This window comes from Saimiri boliviensis, chromosome 16 (assembly GCF_048565385.1).
Source record: "Saimiri boliviensis isolate mSaiBol1 chromosome 16, mSaiBol1.pri, whole genome shotgun sequence".
NCBI classification, from domain to species: domain Eukaryota; kingdom Metazoa; phylum Chordata; class Mammalia; order Primates; family Cebidae; genus Saimiri; species Saimiri boliviensis.
In genome coordinates this window covers 1319361-1339225 of record NC_133464.1, presented here as the reverse complement: position 1 = coordinate 1339225, position 19865 = coordinate 1319361, and the positions used below count along the sequence as shown (strand labels likewise).

General features: G+C 58.9%; 1 protein-coding gene across 18 annotated transcripts in view; it reads left to right on the top strand.

Moving 5' to 3' along the window:
* MCF2L (MCF.2 cell line derived transforming sequence like) overlaps nt 1-19865 on the top strand; it is a 208262-nt gene that overhangs the window by 119088 nt on the left and 69309 nt on the right. For all 18 annotated transcript variants that reach the window (XM_039473180.2, XM_039473179.2, XM_039473182.2 and 15 more), the window contains 2 exons: nt 3411-3494; nt 13148-13262. In XM_039473180.2, coding sequence (XP_039329114.2) covers nt 3411-3494; nt 13148-13262 — 199 coding nt within the window. The remainder of the gene's footprint in view (nt 1-3410; nt 3495-13147; nt 13263-19865) is intronic.

The following is a 19865-nucleotide window of genomic DNA, read 5'->3' as shown; positions in this document are numbered from 1 at the left end:
GAGAGCATCCTTCGGCCTCTTCAGCTTCACGCAGTGGCCGGTGACCACTTCAGATGCAGTGGTTTTTTTTTTTCTTTTTCTCTTTTTGAAGACGGAATCTTGCTTTGCTGCCAGGCTGGAGTGCAGTGGTGAGATCTCGGCTCACTGCAACCTCCATCTCCTGGGTTCAAGCAATTCTCCTGCCTCAGCCTCCCCAGCAGCTGGGATTACAGGCTGGCATCACCATGCTCAGCTAATTTTTGCATTTTTAGTAGAGACGGACTTTCACCGTGTTGGCCAGGATGGTCTCAACTGATCTCATGATCCCCCCACCTCAGCCTCCCAAAGTGCTGGAATTCTAGGCGTCAGCCACCACACCCGGCCTGTGATTTTTTAGAGTTTATCTGTATGAGCTTGCCCGTGTGCAGTTTCTGATCATGCAGAGGGGGAACCCTGCTTTTCAAACCCAGAATGAGGCATTTGATCTAAGGTATAATATTTAGAATTTGTCCTGGCCCAAGGAGTCCAGAGGCGCCAGGCACCACCAGCAGGTGGATGCGGCAGTGTGGACAGGCAGTGTAGATGGTGAACAGGCAGTGTGGACAGTGGATAGGCGGTATGGATGGTGGACAGGTGGTGTGGATAGTGGCAGGCGGTCTGGACGGTGGCAGGTGGTGTGGATGGTGGCAGGAGGTGTGGACGGTGGACGGGCGGTGTGGACGGTGGACAGACGGCGTGGACAGTGGACAGGCGGTGTGGACAGTGGACAGGTGGTATGGATGGTGGATTTGTGGTGCTTCGAACCCTGTGGGCCTGTGACACCCAGAGAGTGGGAGCCCACGTGTGAGGGGTTGGGGCCTCGGCACTGGATTCCACAGGCTGCTCTGAGAAAGCCCCCCTCCCTTCCTCCGCTTCGTTAGCAGGGAGAGCTGCTGGGCTGGGCCCTGTGGGGAGGGGGCCGAGCCAAGCCTGGTCCCTGCAGTCTTGAGTAGGGGCTTGCAGGCACCCATGGAGCGTGCAGGATGCCGGGAGGGCCCCTGGCTGGCAGAAGGTCCTCTCTAAGGTGGCGTTTCCATAGGAAATAGAGTGGGGTCAGAATGGCCACAGAGGGGCCGCTGAGCAATGGCTCCCGGCCTGAACCTCACCTGTCTGAGGAACTCTGAGTGTGTGGCCAGCCCCTGGAGGGGGTACAAGGAGGCCCCTGTGGACAGCCTGTCCCAGAGGCTGCTTCCACTTCACGCACCACTCTCCAGACCTGGAGGGGCGGTGGGCGGTGTCTGTCCATCTCTAACACACAGGAAAGATGTCCACTGTCAGCAGGGCCCCAGAGCAGGTGTGGGCGAGGTCCAGAGCTGCGTTAGGAGTGCCCGAGCTGTCAGGGAACACACCGCCCGCCTCCTGGAGCTGCCACAGTGGAGTCTGGGAGTCATTGTGGAAATGTCCATTCGATGCCTGACGCGCGGTCGATGGCGTCCGGAGGCTGAAGTGTGGAGGGAAGACATGGGTGACGCTTCCCTGATCGTGGCCAGGCCCCAGTGAGCCCAGCCGCCAGCCTCCTGCAGCCGCCACCGGCCATGGCAGCCCCTGTCCACGCTGACCCCTGTGACTGACCTGCCAGCTCACAGTGGCACAGTCTTTTTGGTAGCCCCCGGAATTTCTCAAAACTCCAGGGAGAGCCTTCCCCGTGGGCCGCGTCAGCCGTGCGCTTCTCCAGGGTGAGCAGGCGCTGGACTGAGGAAGGCACCTCCTGGTTTCCTCTCTGAGGCTGCAGCTGCTCCTGGTGAGAGAGAAAAACGCAATGTAAAATCTGAATGTTCAGCTGTGCATTCGAGGCTGCTGTCAGCTGCAGCAGACGCAGGCTGTACAGAGAGGTGCGCACCGGTGGGGGTCACCTCGCCCGGAGTGCACAAGAGTATTTCACACTTTACTGCTGTGACTGTTTCTGTCCTTCTCCCACAAAATAAGCCATTGCTGAGACGTGGCTGCGTACTGGGAACAGATCTGTGCCCTGAGCTCTCCCTGCAAGGCTCAGTGGAAGGGCCTCAACATCGGCGTGGCTCGGGCAGCCCCGTGACGCCATGGCCCCGCTGCTCTGTCACCAGCACTGGGGTTGTCCCCAGCCTGGAGGCAAACCAGCCCGGTAGCAGGCAGGGCCACAGCTGCCACAGCCCAGGAGGGGCCCCCGTGGGTTCCCTGAGTCCTGTGTTTACACTTGCTCGTCTGCAAGACTGGAGGAGCAGGATTTAAGCCTGATGCCAGGTCGATATCTCTCGGCCTCCACTAGTAACTTCCAGATACAAACACCTCTCAGACCCATATCTTCAGGCTGTGGGCAGCCTGGGTCCTCAGGTGCAGAAGAATGGAGTGTTTAAGTCATTCTCAGGCCATCAGCGTGAGTCCCGCATCTTAGAGGGAAATTGAGTGGCTGTTCAGGTGCAAATGTGTCTGTGTGATGAGAGCACTGGCCAGAAATCGCGTCTGCTCCGGGTCAGTGTCCCCAAGGCACAGGCACCTGGCACCCGCTCTGAGACTGCCAGCCTAGCAGTCCGCACAGCTTTCCCTGGAGGGTCTTGCTGACCCCATGCTCCCGGCCGGCGCTGACCCTGTGCTCCCTGCCAGTGCTGGCCCTGTGCTCCCGGCTGATGCTGGCCCTGTGCTCCCGGCCGGTGCTGGCCTCGTGCTCCCAGTCGGTGCTGACCCTGTGCTCCTGGCCGGTGCTGACCCTCCCCGTGCTCCTGGCCAGTGCTGAGCCTGTGCTCCCTGCGGGTGCTGACCCTCCCCGTGCTCCCGGCCAGTGCTGACCCGGTGGCTGCAGGTGCTGCAGTACATCCAGACCCCTCTGGAACCTGCTGCATGTGGGGATGGATGTGGGGGTTGGCCCTGTCATTACCATCCTGTCTCATTTGTATCCAGCTAATGGTGAGGCCAGAGGTATAGCACAGACCCCCGAGGGTCCCGTGTGTGCGGTGGCAGTGGCCTGGTCCTTGGCCAGGATTTCCTCATGGGCCGCAAGTTATTCCGCCTGCAACAGGTGCGGGCCAGGGATCATCTGAACGTGTTCCCCGACGTGGGTGAGACACAGGCCAAAGCAAAGTCATCCAAGGAGCCAGGACCCAGCCCTGTGCCGCTGCCCCCTGCCTCCCCTCTGCCCAGGGGTCTATCTTTGTCCCTCCCCCTCTCTGCCTCAATCTCTCTCTCTCTGAACCTCTTATACCGCACTATAAAAATTGATGGTGACTCACTCAACACGCAGCTTTTGTGCGCTGAGAAGCGAAAGGCCTCTCCGTATTGGAAACCGAAAAGCCTTTCTCCAGCCACACGACGCGGCTCCCGTAGGTGACAGTGGAAGTGCCGGCTCTGCATGGGATCGGTGGGCACTTGCGCTGGGGGCAGCTTCTCGGGCTGACGCGTGCTGTCTGTCATCCCCACAGATGAAATCATGCACCAGGACATCATCCCGCTCTGCGCTGCCGACATCCAGGACCAGCTAAAGAAGCGCTTTGCTTACCTGTCCGGTGAGTTCCGGAAGCCGGGACAGGGTGGGGAGGGAGCGGTCTGGGGCCAGGTGTGGGCTGAGCAGCCCCCGTGGCCTGGGCTGGGCTGGAGCTGGGAAGGATCAGGTGAGGGCTGCTCGTTCACTGCCTTGGGTCTGACCTATGACCTGGAGGCTCTCCCCATATCTCTGTGCAGTGGGCGGCTCCATGCAGTTGGCACACGGCCACTGGGAGGAGGTGGGCAGAGGAAGGTCAGGGTCCCCAGCCGGACGTGGCCTGGGCACTACTGACCACGCCCTCCAGGGACAGACGTGAGTGGTGTGTGGGTGCTGAGCCCATGGGCTTCAGTGACTCCCAGTTCCTGCTGCATCCGGGCGCCTTCTGGCTGCTCTGGCCACCCTCACAGGCCACGCTCCGTCCACTGCAGCCTCCAGCCCTGCGTCTGGCCCACCTGTGGAGGTGATGCCTGCAGCCATGGGGACACAGCGAGGCTCCCAGCCCCCCGTGTGGGTGCGGCAAGGGCGCCTGCAGTGGCTCTGAGCTGTGCAGACGCTGTTCTTATGTGAACAAATCTGCTGTTCTTATGTGAACAAATCTGCCCAACAGGACCCATCAGAAAAAAACCCCACACACATGCATGCCCTCCCTGGGCCATGAGGGTGCCCTGGCACTGAGGACGCAGTGCTCTTGGGAGTCAGCCTCTGCCCCTCTGCGTTCTGCCAGCAGCCCAGCCCCGACCCCGTGACTGGCATGGTGGGGGCCTCCATCCTGCACCTGCACCCCAGGCCGGGACTTGGAGTCTGGGGGAGGCTGACTGCCAGAGGCCGAAGTGCAGCTCATGGGTTTTTCGAGAACGAAACTGAGGAGAGCTGTCCGGGGACGGGCCCTGCTTTCCGTGGTCTTGTGGCCCGGGAGGAGGAAGGGAGGAAGCGGGTAGTCTCCAAGAACCAAAAACTCCCAGGGGGCAAGGGCTCCAAGCTCCCTGCATCAGGGACCAGGCGCAGTGACGGCTCAGGAGAGGCACTGTGGTTTCTGCCAGTTCCTCCTGCGTCCTTAGCTCCCTTATCCCTTCCATGACTCCAGAGAGGCTCACGGCTTTGCCACGAGCAGGGAGCTGACCTAGGCCTCCAGCCTTGACCTTCCTCCAGATGCCAGGCTGTGCCCCTACCCAGCGGTGCCTGGGAGGGCAGAGTCCCGCGACGGCCCCAGCCACCACTTTTTCTCAGTGGTTCCTCAGACACCACCCCAGGAGCTCTGTGAGGGCATCTTGCAGATGAATTTAAGGCTCCGAATCAGCTACTTTAAGATCTTCCTTGGTGGGCCAGACCCGCTCAGCCAAGCCCTTAAGAGATGTGCTCTTCCCGGCATGAGAGATTCCAGGTGCCGGAAGGATTTGACACCGGGAGTTCTCTGTGTGGCCCTGAAGGAAGCAGAGGCCACCTGACCAGGATAAGAGCCGCCCCATGGAGGAACCTGGAGCCTCGGCACTGCAGCTGGGAACAGAGCTCTGCCAAGCCCGTAGCGGGGAGCTGGAGGAACGGGGCTCAGAGACGATCGCAGCCCGGCGACCCTCCGCATGGACCTGGAGACCTCGAGCAGAGACCCGCATGCTGATCAGTGCCGGAGCGTCAGAGGTCCTGGGCGCCACACTGAAGTGGGCTCCTCTCCCTCCTGGAATAAAAGCCAGACTCCCCTGTGCCCCTGCTGCCCGCTCTCGTCTCCTGCCCACACCCTGGAGGCAGGCTGCCTCCCTGTCCCCTGCCTCGGGCCAGCGTCCAGCCTTTGCACGGCAGGCCTTCTCTCTGCAGCCCATTATTTCCACGGGGCTTGGGGCTGGTCCGTCCCCTCAGGCCCTTGCTCAGAGGCACACCCTTGGCCACACCCTCTCCCTCCTCGCCTGTGCTCTGCCACATACCCCTCGTTACGTGACCTTGTGTCTTCCTCTGTGTGGTGAGGGTCCCTCCTCAGGGCTGGGCTTGCTCACGGCTGCCCCCTGCCTCCCAGAGGTGCGTCCAGCTCAGAGCCATGTCCTGATGGCTCAGCCACGAGCCCAGCTGGGGTGGAACCCCGTGCAGGCCAGGCTGTTCTCAGGATCCAGGTTGTAGCAGCAGTACCGCGTCTGAGACGGATCGGAGTCGGCTGGCGCTCCTCCTGCAGATGTGCCTGGGTTTGGATGAAGTCCTGTGTGTAGGTCTCCAGTCACATCGCCTCCCCACCGCGTCCAGCACAGCTGCATCCTGAGGCTGCACCTGTGCTCTGGGTTCCTGCCATGAAACCCCCTTCTGTGTCCCCATGACACAGGCCACGCACGGGGGACTGAAACGACAGGGGCTTCTCTCAGGTTCCGTCGGCTGCATCCCTTCCAGAGGCTCCTCCAGCTTTGGGGCACGGGCGTTCCTTGGTGTCCCTCGGCATCTTCCTGCGGCCGCCTCGCCTGCAGGTAGCCCCTCTGCCTTTCTCCCAGGACACCTGTCACGACGTTTACGGCCCACCCTGCAATCCATTACGGCCTCATCTGGAGAACGGAGTTACCTCTGCACAGAATTTTCCAAATAAAGTCACGTTTTCAGGCTCCTGGCACCGAGCATGAAAAGGGGCCACCCTGGACTCAGGGTGAATCTGGCTCAGAGGTTTGCTGTCTTGACGGCTGCCCTGAGCGGGGCTCCCCCGCCCCAACACCACCTGTGGGACTTGCCGTGTCACGCCACTTGAAGGGAACACAGACTCCCCCGCCTGCCCGCCCCTGCACACCGACCACTGTGGTGGTGGGGCCCGGCCGGGTGAGGCCGCTCATCGTAGCTGGAGCCCACAGGCCGACCACCCCGCAGCCTGCTCCGTGGACTTTTGCTTAATTCCCGGGTCTTCCGGTGCCTGGAATGAAAAAGAACTAACGATGTCAGGAAGGAGCGGCTCCAAAGCTTCCCTTTCAAGAGGAGGCTCTGCGATGGGTTCTGCGTGTGCTGCTGACTTCCTCTCCCTGCGGACGCGTCTGCCGTGGAGCCACGGCTGCCTGTGACCTGTGCGGTCCCCTCTCTTCTGCCTCTGCTGTCTGCAGGTGCACAGGGGCCACGCAGACCCCCACAGCTCTGTCTACGTCCTGGTCCAAACCAGGCAGTTTCTGAAAGGCAGCCAAGCGAGGGGTGTCTCCGCCCTGGGGACTCTGAACTCCTACACGTGGCCACCCACAATTGGGACGAGCTTCGGACGTGGCCCCTGGAATCTGTCTGTCACCGCGACAGCGGCTCCCAGTCCAGCCTGCGTCCTGCATCATCCACACCCTCTACCCCACAGTGACATCCGCCCTGAAAGCACCTCACTTAACCCAGAAGCCACAGGACATGTCACCCGACTGTCCCCTCTAGTTTTCTGAGATTTGGGGAACAAGGAATTGGGTGTAAAAGAGGAAATATGCTGCATGTAAATTCTTGATTGTTCTTGTCCTTCAGGGCAGAGCGACCCCCGAGAGTCAGCCGTTGGACTCTCTTGCTGAAGGCTGAGGGCTGGGGGGTGGGTGCCCCGAACCCAGAGGCAGAGGCGTGTTCCCTGCGTGGCAGTTGGAGCAGGGCCTGAGGAGGTCGTGGCCTCAGAACTCAGGCCTTGTGTCATCTCAGAAAAACGCTTCAACTTGCCGGCCGTCAGCAAGAGCTAAAAACAGGGCGGGAGGATTTACCGTTGAGGAACTTATGGTCTGAAGTGAAAAACGCTGAGAACAGACTTGCCACCAGTGAAAACCACAAAGCTGAACGGAGGCTGTGCCAGCGCCAGGCGTCTCTCTCCCTGCCGTGGACGCGGCCCCCTCCCCGTGTCCGTGCAGCTCGGGGGAATTGCGTTTCGCTTTTACAAGAACGTGGCGTGATCAGAGGCAACGGTCCGGGCATCCAGGGACCTGGACTTGATGGGATTGTTCCATCCCAGGCCCGGGCAGCCTCTGGGGTGGAGACCCTCCCCCGGCCTGCGCCCTCTTCCCGGGAAGAACGCTGCAGACCCTCGTCTTGCCTCCTCACCTGCTGTGCAAGCCCCTCCCACCGGCCGTGCCCATCTCCCGGCCCGCGTCGGTTTGTCCCAGCTCGTGTCTCATCCTGAGGATGTAAGTGTCTGTGAGCCGAGCCACAGTTCTCAGATGAGCTGCAGGGCTCCAGTGTGGTGCTGCCCGGGCCGTCCTGAGAGAGGGCTTCGAATGGGGGCGGGACCCTGGGGTCTTCCTGGCACACGGTCTGAGGCTCCAGCCACCAGGCCCCAAGCTCACTCTGCACTCACCAAGGCCGGATGGCTGCTCCAGCCTGCGGGGACCGATTGTGCCCTCCCTGAGACCGGCGTCGCCCAAGCATCAGCCACAGACACGGGGTCCCCACCCATAGGGGTTCACCCTTATGGAGAGAAACAGAAATGGACAGAAGGTAGCAGGGGTGGCCCTGGGCGTTCTGCAGAGAATCAAGGCAGTGAGACAGCGACAGGAATCCCGGCAGGTGAGGGCGGAGCCGCGGGTTCTCCTTTCTGGACCCGCTTCAAGGAATCGATGTTTGCACAACGCCGAACCAATTGCTGTGGGACAAATGTTCGTGCCCCTCCAAGTTCAGAGTTTGAAACCCTAACCCGCGAGTGATGTTTTGGGGAGGTGAGGCCTGTGGGAGGAGATGAGCTCATGAAGGCGGAGCCCCAGGTGGGCTCAGTGCCTTTAGAAGGCGCTGAAGAGACCAGCTCTCCCTCCACGGCGCGGCCACACCGCCAGGAGGCAGACACCAAGGCTGCGGGCGCCTCGACCTTGCGCTTGCCTGGCTACAGCTGTGAGATTAATTTCTGATGTTTGAGTCACCCGGTCTATGGTGGCTGTTCTGGCTGCCCAGACAGACCAGCGAGCAACGTAGGCGAGGGTGTGAGTCACGCCGCGACTGTGGTGTTGACCAGCGAGCAACGTAGGCGAGGGTGTGAGTCACGCCGCGACTGTGGTGTTGACAAAGGCGCCCGTCCAGGTGCAGCCCCACGTCACATCGTGCCGTCCAGTTTCAGAATGTCACGCCTCCTTGATGCCGTCCCCACACTAACAGGAGGTTTTTATTTAGTTCTTAAGATTTTTCTACCCGACAGTCATCTTAGGACACAGGTGTCATAGTCAGTTAACCACGTGAATGTTTTCATTCCTAAGCAGCGCATGTGGGTATGAGTTTCTAAAGCCAGGTTTGGGCCGATGCATCAAAAAGAGGGACACCCTAAGACACATCATGTCCATGGACAAAATGAAGCTGGACATGTGTGTGAGTCATCACAGGCTTGGTTACCCGGCTTGGCCATCACACATGCCTCCTGCCCAGGATGTGTGCGGGCGTGCGTGTGTATGTGTGTGTGTGTCTACATGTGTGTCTCACCTCCCGCCCAAGATATGTGGGTGTGTGCCTTTGTGTGTGTGAGTGCGCGTGTGTTCACATGTGTGTCTCGCCTCCCGCCCGGGATGTATGTGTGTGCCTTTGTGTGTGTGCATGTGCGTGTGCATGTGTGTGTGTGTGTGTGTCTACATGTGTGTCTCACCTCCCGCCCAAGATATGTGGGTGTGTGCCTTTGTGTGTGTGTGTGTGCGTGTGTGTTCACATGTGTGTCTCACCTCCCGCCCAGGATGTGTGTGTGTGCCTTTGTATGTGTGTGCATGTGCGTGTGTGTGTGTGTGTGTGTGTGTGCATATCTATGTGTTTCTTGGTCAGCTTAGGCTGCTTGCTGTGACAAAGTCCCCTGTGCTAGGTGGTGCAAGCCAGAGGAGTTTCTCTTGGTTCTGGGGCAGGAAGTCTGGGGTGAAGGCACTGGCAGACGTGCTGGCTGGTGAGGGCTCACTTCCTGATTTACAGACTGCCGCCTTCTCACTGTCCTCATGTGCCCAGAAGAGCAGAGCAAGCCCACAGAATCCCATTTGCGGGAGCCCCACTCCCACGGCCTCCTCACCTCCCAAAGACCCCACCTCCCAGCACCGTCCCCTTGAGGGTCGACATTTCAACACGTGAACTTGGGGGAAGACAAACATCTAGTCCATAAGAGTGTGTATGTGCAGATGTGTGTTCATGTAGTGTGTATATGTGTGCATGTGCAGCTGTTTGTGTGTGTGTAGATGTGTGTATGTGTAGTTGTGTATGTGTGTATCCATGTGTGTAGGTGTGTGTGTTTGTATATATATGTACATATACATACCTGAACATGCACATGCATGTGTATGTAGCTGTGTAGATGTGTGTGTAGATGTGTATCTAGCTCTGTGTGTAGTTGTGTACATACGTGTGTATCGGTAGCTGTGTGTGTAGCTGTGTATATGCGTATAACTGCATGTGTGTCTATGTGCATGTATGTGTGTATAGGTAGCTGGTGTAGCTGTGTGTGTGTAGCTGTGTATGCATGTGTGTATGTAAGTGTGTACCTAGCTGTGTGTATGTGTAGCTATGTATCTGTGGCTGTGTACATATGTGGGTATGTGTTTATAGGTAGCTGTGCATGTAGCTGTGTATATGTGTGTAACTGTGTGTATAGGTAGCTGTGTGTAGCTGTGTGTGTATAGCTATGTATGCCTGTGTATGTGTAGGTATGTGTCTAGCTGTGTGTATGAGTAGCTATGTATCTGTGTGTAGCTATGTATGTGTGTATGTGTTTATAGGCAGCTGTGTGTGTAGCTGTTTATGTGTATGTATATGTGCGTGTATGTGTGTATAGGTAGCTGTGTGTAGCTGTGTGCGTGTGGCTGTGTGTGTATATGTGTGTATAGGTAGCTGTGTGTAGCTGTGTGTGTGTATATGTGTGTGTATGTGTGTATAGGTAGCTATGTATAGCTGTGCATGTGTAGCTGTGTGTGTGTATATGTATGTGTGTATAGGTAGCTGTGTGTGTAGCTGTGTATGTGTATATGTGTGTGTATGTGTGTATAGGTAGCTGTGTATAGCTGTGCGTGTGTAGCTGTGTGTGCGTGTATGTGTGTATAGGTAGCTGTATGTATAGCTGTGTATGTGCGTGTATGTGTGTATAGGTAGCTGTGTGTGTGGCTGTGTGTGTGGCTGTGTGTATAGGTAGCTGTGTGTAGCTGTGTGTGTGTGGCTGTGTGTGTATTAAACTGCGTGTGTATCTCACATTAAGGCGAGATGCCATAGGAGTCACACTTCTTTGTGTGACAGGGATGTGAGGGATCTGCCTTCCCCCTCAGTGAGTGGACGAAGGCCCAGTTGCTAGGGTGCAAGAGTTCACATGCAGGTGTGACCGGTCTCCGCCAGGACAGTGGTTTTGGACATGGGTGGGGACCGGGGGCTGTCCCTGGTGCTGGTGGACCACACTCTGTGTGGTTCAGGTGCTTCTCTGAACCACACAGAGGAGCTTTGCAGCCCTCTGTCCTCTGCAGCGTCCAGTGGGCCCCCAGTTACCAGGCCAGGTGCAGACGCAGAAGTAGAGCTTGCTCTTGGTGCCCTCCGCCCTGCAGGGTCCTGGCACTGCCCACCTTGGTGGGAGGGTCTCTCCAGAGAGGGGCTGTGCCCCCGACTCCACATCCAGCCTCATCTGTAACCTGCAGGTGCTGGGAGCTTCGGCGTCTCCTTTCTGAATCACAGTGGACAGACTGGGACTTCCACTCCTGACTTGGGAAGAAGGAATAGGGTCTTTGCGTTGGATCACAGAGGGTTCACAGATACCCGGGCCCCCGGGGGCAATTTCAGCCTCGGCTGAACTGGGCTGTGAGGCCCAGTCCAGGCCCTTGGGGCTGATTTCAGCTCTGGCTGAACCAGGCTGGTAACTGTGTCAGGTGCCGCGTGAAGCTGAGACGTGCTTTGAGCCCCACCATGGCAGAGGCCGAGGGAAGGTTTGTCGTACACGCTCAGGGGGACACAGGGCCGCAGGGGTCACTCCAGGGCCTCTTATTGTTAGGATCTGAGGCATTTCGAAGAGGAAGTGAATTAGCCATCTGAAGGGTTTGTGAGCGAGGGACAGGCACGTTCTGTTGAGCACTGCATGGGGCATTGTGCGCTGCCACAGGCAGGGGCAGAGGTCAAGAGACTGGGGGCCTGGGAGAGTTCGGAGGGCAGAGGTCATCCGAGCACAATGGAGCCAGATCAGGCAGCTGCCTTCCTGTTTGGGGCTTTATTAGAATCAAGCATAGCAGGGACTGGGCTGTCCCAGGTGAAGGGGAGGTCATCACGGGGTGTGGGCGCCCCTCAGCTCTGCCTGCTAAGAGGCTCGGCAGCTGTGACGGGCTGGCGGCAGGAGCCCCGAAGGAGGTCAGGAAGGAGCTGGGGAGACGGGGCGCACTCGTGTGACGTCCTGGCCAGGCGAGAACAGTCATGTCAGACAGAATCACGTCACCGAGGGGCCCTGACGGGCCAGATGGGCTCCGTGGAGGGGGCGCTGGGAGGAGGCCAGAGCTGGGCGCTGAGAAGGCACCACAGGAAGCCTCGCGGGCCCGGCGCCCCGGGTTCGCTGGACAGTGAAGCCGCCCTGCCTGGCGTGGCTGAGGTTGGCCAAGACCCAGAAGCAGAAGGTCCTGAAGCCGGTGGCAGTGGCTGTAGGGGAGTGAGGCAGCGGGGCTGTCGCTGTTAAGACACAAAGCCGTGGCTGTCGTGGACCGTGTGAGGCCCGGGTCATCCCAGTGAGGACGTGGATGGGGGCGGGGAACCCACCATTATCTGTTCTACGTAAAAAGCTTCCCTAAACTTAGCAGCTTGAAACAGCCCTATTTCACTGACTTATTCTTCATTTAATGGATCAGTTCTAAAAGGGCTCAGCCAGGCAGTTTTCTTCACTCAGCAGGGCACTGACCGGGTCCTTCACCTGCTGCGTCCTCGCGGGGGTGGGGCCGGGTGTCCCAGGGACTGGGTTCTTCACCCGCTGAGTCCTCGTGGGGGCCGGGCCGGGTGTCCCAGGGCATCCCGGGGGCTGCAGTCCCACACCCCTCTGCCCTGCCCTTTCACACAGCCCGCCCTCCACCCGCAGCTGGGTCTCCTCACAGCAGGTGGGTGCCGTTGTGGAGCCACCTCGCCAATGACTGCGAGGCGGTGAGAGGCAGCAGCAGCGTCCTGAGTCCCAAGCTCACCTCTGCTGAGCCCTGTGGGGCAGCAGGTCGCAAGGCTGGCCCAGGCTCGGGGGAGGGAAGTGGACTTGGTCCGGCCGAGGTGCTGTGGCCCGGAGCCCAGCCTGTGTGACTCAGTCCGTGTTCGTACGGGCCCTTTGGAATTGAATCGCTCAACGGGGAGCGTGGGAGAAGCTACGTCGCACCACAGACGGCACCGGCAGCAGCGCGTTAGGCACGTGCGTACGTGGAATATCACGCGACATTTAAAGTTACGGTCACGTTATTTATAAAGCACAGAAACGGCTTGTTCTCGGCGTTACGAAGGAGCCGGGAGGCGGGCCTCGCTGTCTGCTTCCATGTCCTTGAGGCTAAAAAGCCCAAAGAAAAAGGCTTGGAAGGGAGACGCTGGATGCTGACGTAGCCGTCCCACGGTGGCCAAAATAATGGGTGATTGTCTAAATTCAAGGCAGTTTCATGTACTTTCCAAATCTTTCTTCAAGCAGAACACCTTTCTTTCAAGTAAAAATTATGTTAATGGTGCAGAACATGCGTCTGTTGTGACTGAAACACCGGGTGCTGGTGGGAACCGAGGGACACCCGGAGCACTGGGGGTGTGGAGGTGCCCGCCTGAGTCCTGCCTCTGCTCTCTCCCCAGGCGGGCGGGGACAGGACGGAAGCCCGGTCATCACCTTCCCCGACTACCCGGCCTTCAGCGAGATCCCGGACAAGGAGTTCCAGAATGTCATGACCTACCTCACAGGCATCCCCAGGTACGTGTACTCAGAGGCCAGCGGACACTGTGGGACGAGGCAGAGTCTCTGTGAGGTTTCACCGTGGTGGGGTCCCCGAGACTGTGGGGCACGGCAGAGTCTCTGTGAGGTTTCACTGTGGTGGGGTCCCCGAGACTGTGGGGCACGGCAGAGTCTCTGTGAGGTTTCACCATGGTGGGGTCCCCGAGACTGTGGGGCAGGGCAGAGTCTCTGTGAGGTTTCACCGTGGTGGGGTCCCCGAGACTGTGGGGCAGGGCAGAGTCTCTGTGAGGTTTCACCATGGTGGGGTCCCCGAGACTGTGGGGCAGGGCAGAGTCTCTGTGAGGTTTCACCGTGGTGGGGTCCCCGACACTGTGGGACGAGGCAGAGTCTCTGTGAGGTTTCACCGTGGTGGGGTCCCCGAGACTGTGGGACGAGGCAGAGTCTCTGTGAGGTTTCACCGTGGTGGGGTCCCCGAGACTGTGGGACGAGGCAGAGTCTCTGTGAGGTTTCACTATGGTGGGGTCCCCGAGACTGTGGGATGACTTTGGGTCTGTGGGAGCCATCGCCGAGCTCCCGTGGTTTTGCTGAGGGGTTGCAGGCGTCCCCAAACTTTTTACACAGGGGGCCAGTTCACTGTCCCTCAGACCGTTGGAGGGCCGCCACATACTGTGCTCCTCTCACTGACCACCAGTGAAAGAGGTGCCCCTTCCTGAAGTGCGGCGGGGGGCCGGATGCATGGCCTCAGGGGGCTGCACGCAGCCTGCGGGCCGTAGTTTGGGGACGCCTGGTTTAGGGCTTTACCTGCACTGTGGCTCCGTGGAGCTCTGTGGTCGGCCTCAGATCTGAGCTGGGCCCCGAATCCAGCTTTTCTGCCCCCCAGCTGCCGCTCTTTCCCGATAGCACCTGGAGGCCCCGTTGCTCAGCAGCTGGGGTCTGACTTAGCCCAGGAACTGCTTTTCCCCCGCGGAGACTGTCACCAGCGCATGCCTGTTTGATCAGCAGAGCTCTGCAGGGCGCGGGCTTCCGCGTTTCTAGTGCCAAGGGGGCCGTCTGCACAGGGGCTGATGCTCACGGGGCAGTGCCCGTCCACATGGCCTGTCTGGCGTGGTCAACCCTGGGGGCGTGGCTGCCTCCTGCCCTTTCCAGGAGAGAACTGACCCGAGAGGTGGCTGCTGGGAAATCAGGTCAGCAAAAATGCAGCCTCACACCGGACGCTGCAGACGCTGCTGCTGCTTGGCATCTAGTGAACCCCGCACCAAGTGAAATCAGAAATATCCTTAAATGCGGCATCTGTATCCCTCATGTGACTTAAGCCGGCGAAACACACACAGAGGAGGCGTTTCACCATTGGTGTGAAAGTGTGGCCGCGGCCGTTCCTGTGAGGGTTCTCCCTCCCTCTTCACAGCGCTCTGGGCCTCGTGACCAGAGCTTGGCGAATCGGCCCGACCTGTTAAACAGCACGTGGGCACTCTGATGAATGTCACCTGACGCCCGCCGCAGTAGCTGGCATCTGCAGTAACGCCTCAGAGTGCGGGCACGGCGGGCTCCTCTGTCCTCTGGGTGGGGTGAGGCGGGAGCGGGGAGCCTCCCTGGTGAGCGTGTCGGGGCAGGGCGTCTTGGGGGGCAGGAAGAAGGGGACTCGTGGCCACCTGTGGTCAAAAGCCTGCGCGTGGCGGAATCCCGGCAGCCCCAAATCACCATGTGCTGGGTTTGTTTTCTGATCTCGGTCTCCTGTCTTTTTCGAGAATCTTGCAGCCACCATGTGCCGGGCTCTGCTGGTCTAGCCGAGGGCATGGAGGATGTGCTGGGTCTTGGCCGAGCGGCCACGCCCCTGAAGGGCTGCTGGGACCGGCTTGGCGGGGCCGGGGCTGGGATGCTGCAGACGCTGCCCACGTGTTCCTCCCTGGCCCTCAGTTCCACGGGGGTAGGAAGGCAGTTATTGAGCCCATGTTATAAATGAGGCCGAATGACGGGTGATGTCTGGAGAGAGGGGATGGCTGGGTGTGGGAACGCCCCAGGGCTCAGACCACATGGCCACACCCCGAGGACACAGGTGCCAGGCGTGCGGTGGCCAGAGGGGTGTCCTTGGGGAGGGCGGTGATCCCAGGCCTCCAGCCCTTGTCTGTCGTCTGCACAGACGAAGAGGCTGTGCCCCGGGGACCGGCCGGCCTGACAGGTGCGCCCGGCCCCTGACGGCACCTCCCAGCATGGGGCTAAATGAGATCCCCTGGTGTCCACACTCAGTGATGAACCGTCAGACTCGTTCTCAGCAGGCGGGGCCATGGTCAGCGCTTGCTTCTTGGCGCTGTGAGCTGGGCATCTCCTCCTTGTTGACCCTTTCTGTCTCTCGTTGGGGAAACTTCATGGAGTCCCTTAGCTACCCACATCCCTTTTCTGGAGCTGTTTCTAGACTCTTCAGCACTCAAAGGCCATCCACAAATGCCACGAGAGCACAGTATGTGATGCACATGTGCAATCACATGTGCACGCTGCTGCTCCAGAACCTTCCACAGCATCCTTCTCTGTCTGCTTCTCCTGAGATCCAGGAATGTCCAGATGGGTCCATACACCCGGAGATCAAGACTCGCTCCAGCCCCCTCGGTCAGCAGGTTGCCCGTCTGCGAGCCACAGAGCCTGGTCTGGCTGGGGGCAGCTGGAGCATGGGTCCCATCCTCACTGTGGACACGCGGACCCCGGGTCCTCAGAGGTGGCTGCATGGATCCCCACTGGGCGCCCGTGCATGCAAAGTCAGGTTTTCTGGTCATACTTAGATTTCAGAAAGTGGAAGAAGCCTTCTACGTCACCAAACGGTTTAAAGCACATGCTGGAAATGCCACTCTGTTCAGCCGTGAGCAGCACTGCTCACCATGCGTCTGTCTCCCCCGCCGGACTCTGTGTGTGTGTCTGAGTGTGTGGTTGTGTGGCGTGTGTGAATGTGTAGTAGCTGAGCGTCTGGGGTGTGTGGTGTGTGTGGTGTGTGTAGTGTGAGCATGTGGTGTGTATCTGTGTGGTATGTGTGGTGTATGTGAGTTGTGTGTTTAGTGTGAGCCTATAATATGTGTGTGGGATGTGTAATGTGAGTGTGTGGCACATGACTGAGTGTATGTGGTATGTGTGGTATATGTAGTGTGAACGTGTGGCATGTCTGAGTATGTGGTGTGAGTGTGTAATGTGAGCATGTGGTGTGTGTGACGTGTGGCATGTGTGGGGTGTATGTGGTATGTGCGGGGGGTGTGTGTGGTGTGAATGTGTGTAATGTGAGCATGTGGTGTGTGTGTCTCTGTGGGGTGTGTGGTGTGAGTGGGGTGTGCGGGGTATGGCATGTCTGAGAGTGTGGGGTGTGTGGCATGTGTGGTATGTTTGGTGTTAGTGTGTGGGGTGAGCGTATGGGGTGTGTGTGGTATGGCATATGTCTGGGTCTGTGGTCTGTGTGGTGTGTGTGTGGTGTGTGTGTGTATAGTGTGTGTGTGTGTGGTGTGAGTGTGGGGTGTGTGGGGTACGGCGTGTGTCTGGGTGTGTGATGTGTGTGTGGTGTGAGTGCATGAGGTGTGGGGTATGGTGTGTGTCTGAGTGTGTGGGGTGTGTGGTGTATGTGGGTTGTGGGGTACGCAGTGTGTGAGTGTGTGGGGTGTGGGGGGGTTGTGGGGTATGCTGTGTGTGTCTGAGTGTGGGGGTGTGTGGGTTATATCTTGTGTGTCTGAGTGTGTGGGGTGTGTGGCATGTGTCGGGTGTATGGAGTGAGTGTGTGGGTTGTGTGTGTGGTGTGGGGTGTGTAGGGGTGTCTGTGGGGTGTGTGAGTTGGGTGTGTGTAGGGTGAGTGTGGGGTGTGTGTATAGGGGTGTGGGAGGGTGCGGGGGGTGTGGCATGTGTGTGGTGTGGGAGTATGAGTGTGTGGTGTGTGGGGGGTGTGTGGTGTATTGGGGATATGTGTGGGGTGTGAGTGTATGGTGTGTGTGAGGTGTGTGTGGAATGTGAGTGTGGGCTGTGTGGGGTATGTGTGGCATGTGTGTGGGAGGGTGTTGGGTGTGAGTGTGCCGTGCCTGTGGTGTGTGGAGGGTGTGTGTGGTGTGTGGACGGTATGTGTGGCGTGTGTGGGAGGTGTATGTGGGGTGTGTGGGATGTGAGTATAGTGCGTGTGTGGTGTGTGTATGGTGTGTGAGATTTATGGTGTGTAGGGGGTGTGGGGTTTGTGCGTGTTGCGTGTGTGGGGTGTGTGGCATGTGTAGTCTGTGGGGGATGTGTGTGTGATGTGTGTGTAGTGTGTGTGTATGTGGCATGTGTGTGGGGTGTGTGGTGTGTGGGTGTGTGTGGTGTGTGTGGAGTGTAGGGGTGTGGGGGTGTGTATGTAGTGTGAGTGTGGGGTGTGTGAGGTGTGTGTGGTGTGTATGGGGTGTGTGTGGGGGCGTTTGTGGCATGTGGGGGGTGTGGCGTGTGGGGGGTGTGTGGCTTGAGTGTGGGGTGGGGTGTGTGGTGTGAGTGGGGTGGGGTGTATGTGTGGTGAGTGTGTGGGGTGTGTGGGGTATGTGGCATGTGTGTGGTGTGAGTGTGGGGTGTGTGGGGCATGTGAGGGGTGTGTGTGGCGTGTGTGTGTAGGGTGAGTGTGGGGTATGTGGCATGTGAGTGGTGTGTGTGGTGAATGCGGAGTGTGGGGTGTGTGGGGTGTGTGTGTGGCATGTGTGAAGGGTGTGTGGGGTGTGAGTGTAGGGTGTGTGTGGCGTGAGTGGTGTATGTGGTATGAGTGCGTGAGGTGTGTGTGTGGGGTGTGTGTGGCATGTGTGGGGTCTGTGTGGGGTGTGTGGGGAGTGAGTGTGGGGTGTGTGTGGCGTGTGAGTGGTGTGTGTGGTGAGTGTGTGGAGTGTGGGGTGTGTGGAGAGTGTGTGTGGCATTTGTGGGGGTGTGTGGGGTGTGAGTGTGGGGTGTGTGGTGTGTGTGGTGTGAGTGCGTGAGGTGGGTATGTGGTGTGGGGGAGTGGGGTCTGTGTGGGGTGTGTGGGGTGTGAGTGGATTGTGTGTGGTGTGTGAGTGATGTGTGTAATATGTGCGTGGGGTGTGTGTGGGGTGTGTATGTGGCATGTGTGGGGTCTATGTGGGGTGTGTGGGGTGTGAGTGGAGTGTGTGTGGTGTGAGTGGTGCGTGGAGTGTGAGTGCATGGGGGTGTGTTGGGTGTGTGTGGCATGGGTGGGGTCTGTGTGGGGTGTGTAGAGTGTGAGTGTGGGGTGTGTAGAGTGTGAGTGCGGGGTGTGTGTGGCATGTGAGTGGTGTGTGAGGTGTATGGGGTGTGAGTGTGGGGTGTGTGTGGCGTGAGTGGTGTGTGGGGGTGTGCGTGTGGCACGTGTTGTGTGTGGAGTGTGTGTGTGGGATGTGTGTGGCGTGAGTGGTGTGTGGGGGGTGTGTGTGGCGTGTGTGTGGGGCGAGTGTATGGGGTGTGTGTGTGGCATGTGGGGGGGATGTGTGTGGCGTGTGTGTGGCGTGTGTGTGTGGGATATGTGTGGCGTGTGAGTGGGGTTTGTGGCGTGTGTGGCATGTGTGTGGGATGTGTGTGCTGTGTGTGTGGTGTGTGTGTGGGATGTGTGGCGTGTGAGTGCGGTGTGAGTGGGGTTTGTGTGTGTGTGGCGTGTGAGTGGTGCGTGTGTGTGGTGTGTGTGTGGCGTGTGAGTGCGATGTGAGTGGGGTTTGTGGTGTGTGTGTGGGATGTGTGGCGTGTGAGTGCGGTGTGAGTGGGGTTTGTGGTGTGTGTGTGTCAGATGTGTGGGATGTGTGTGGCGTGTGAGTGCGGTGTGAGTGGGGTTTGTGGTGTGTGTGTGTGTCGGATGTGTGTGCTGTGTGTGTGCTGTGTGTGTCGGATGTGTGTGCTGTGTGTGTGGTGTGTGTGTGGGATGTGTGGCGTGTGAGTGCAGTGTGTGTGGGGTTTGTGGTGTGTGTGTGGGATGTGTGTCGGATGTGTGTGCTGTGTGTGCTGTGTGTGTGGTGTGTGTGTGGGATGTGTGGTGTGTGTCTGGCGTGTGTGTGGTGTGTGTGTGGGATGTGTGGCGTGTGAGTGCGGTGTGAGTGGGGTTTGTGGTGCGTGTGTGTCGGATGTGTGGGATGTGTGTGGCGTGTGAGTGCGGTGTGAGTGGGGTTTGTGGTGTGTGTGTGTCGGATGTGTGTGCTGTGTGTGTGGTGTGTGTGTGGGATGTGTGGCGTGTGAGTGCGGTGTGTGTGGGGTTTGTGGTGTGTGTGTGTGGTGTGTGTGTCGGATGTGTGTGCTGTGTGTGCTGTGTGTGTGGTGTGTGTGTGGGATGTGTGGTGTGTGTCTGGCATGTGTGTGGTGTGTGTGTGGGATGTGTGGCATGTGAGTGCGGTGTGAGTGGGGTTTGTGGTGCGTGTGTGTCGGATGTGTGGGATGTGTGTGGCGTGTGAGTGCGGTGTGAGTGGGGTTTGTGGTGCGTGTGTGTCAGATGTGTGGGATGTGTGTGGCGTGTGAGTGCGGTGTGAGTGGGGTTTGTGGTGTGTGTGTGTCGGATGTGTGTGCTGTGTGTGTGCTGTGTGTGTCGGATGTGTGTGCTGTGTGTGTGGTGTGTGTGTGGGATGTGTGGCGTGTGAGTGCGGTGTGTGTGGGGTTTGTGGTGTGTGTGTGGGATGT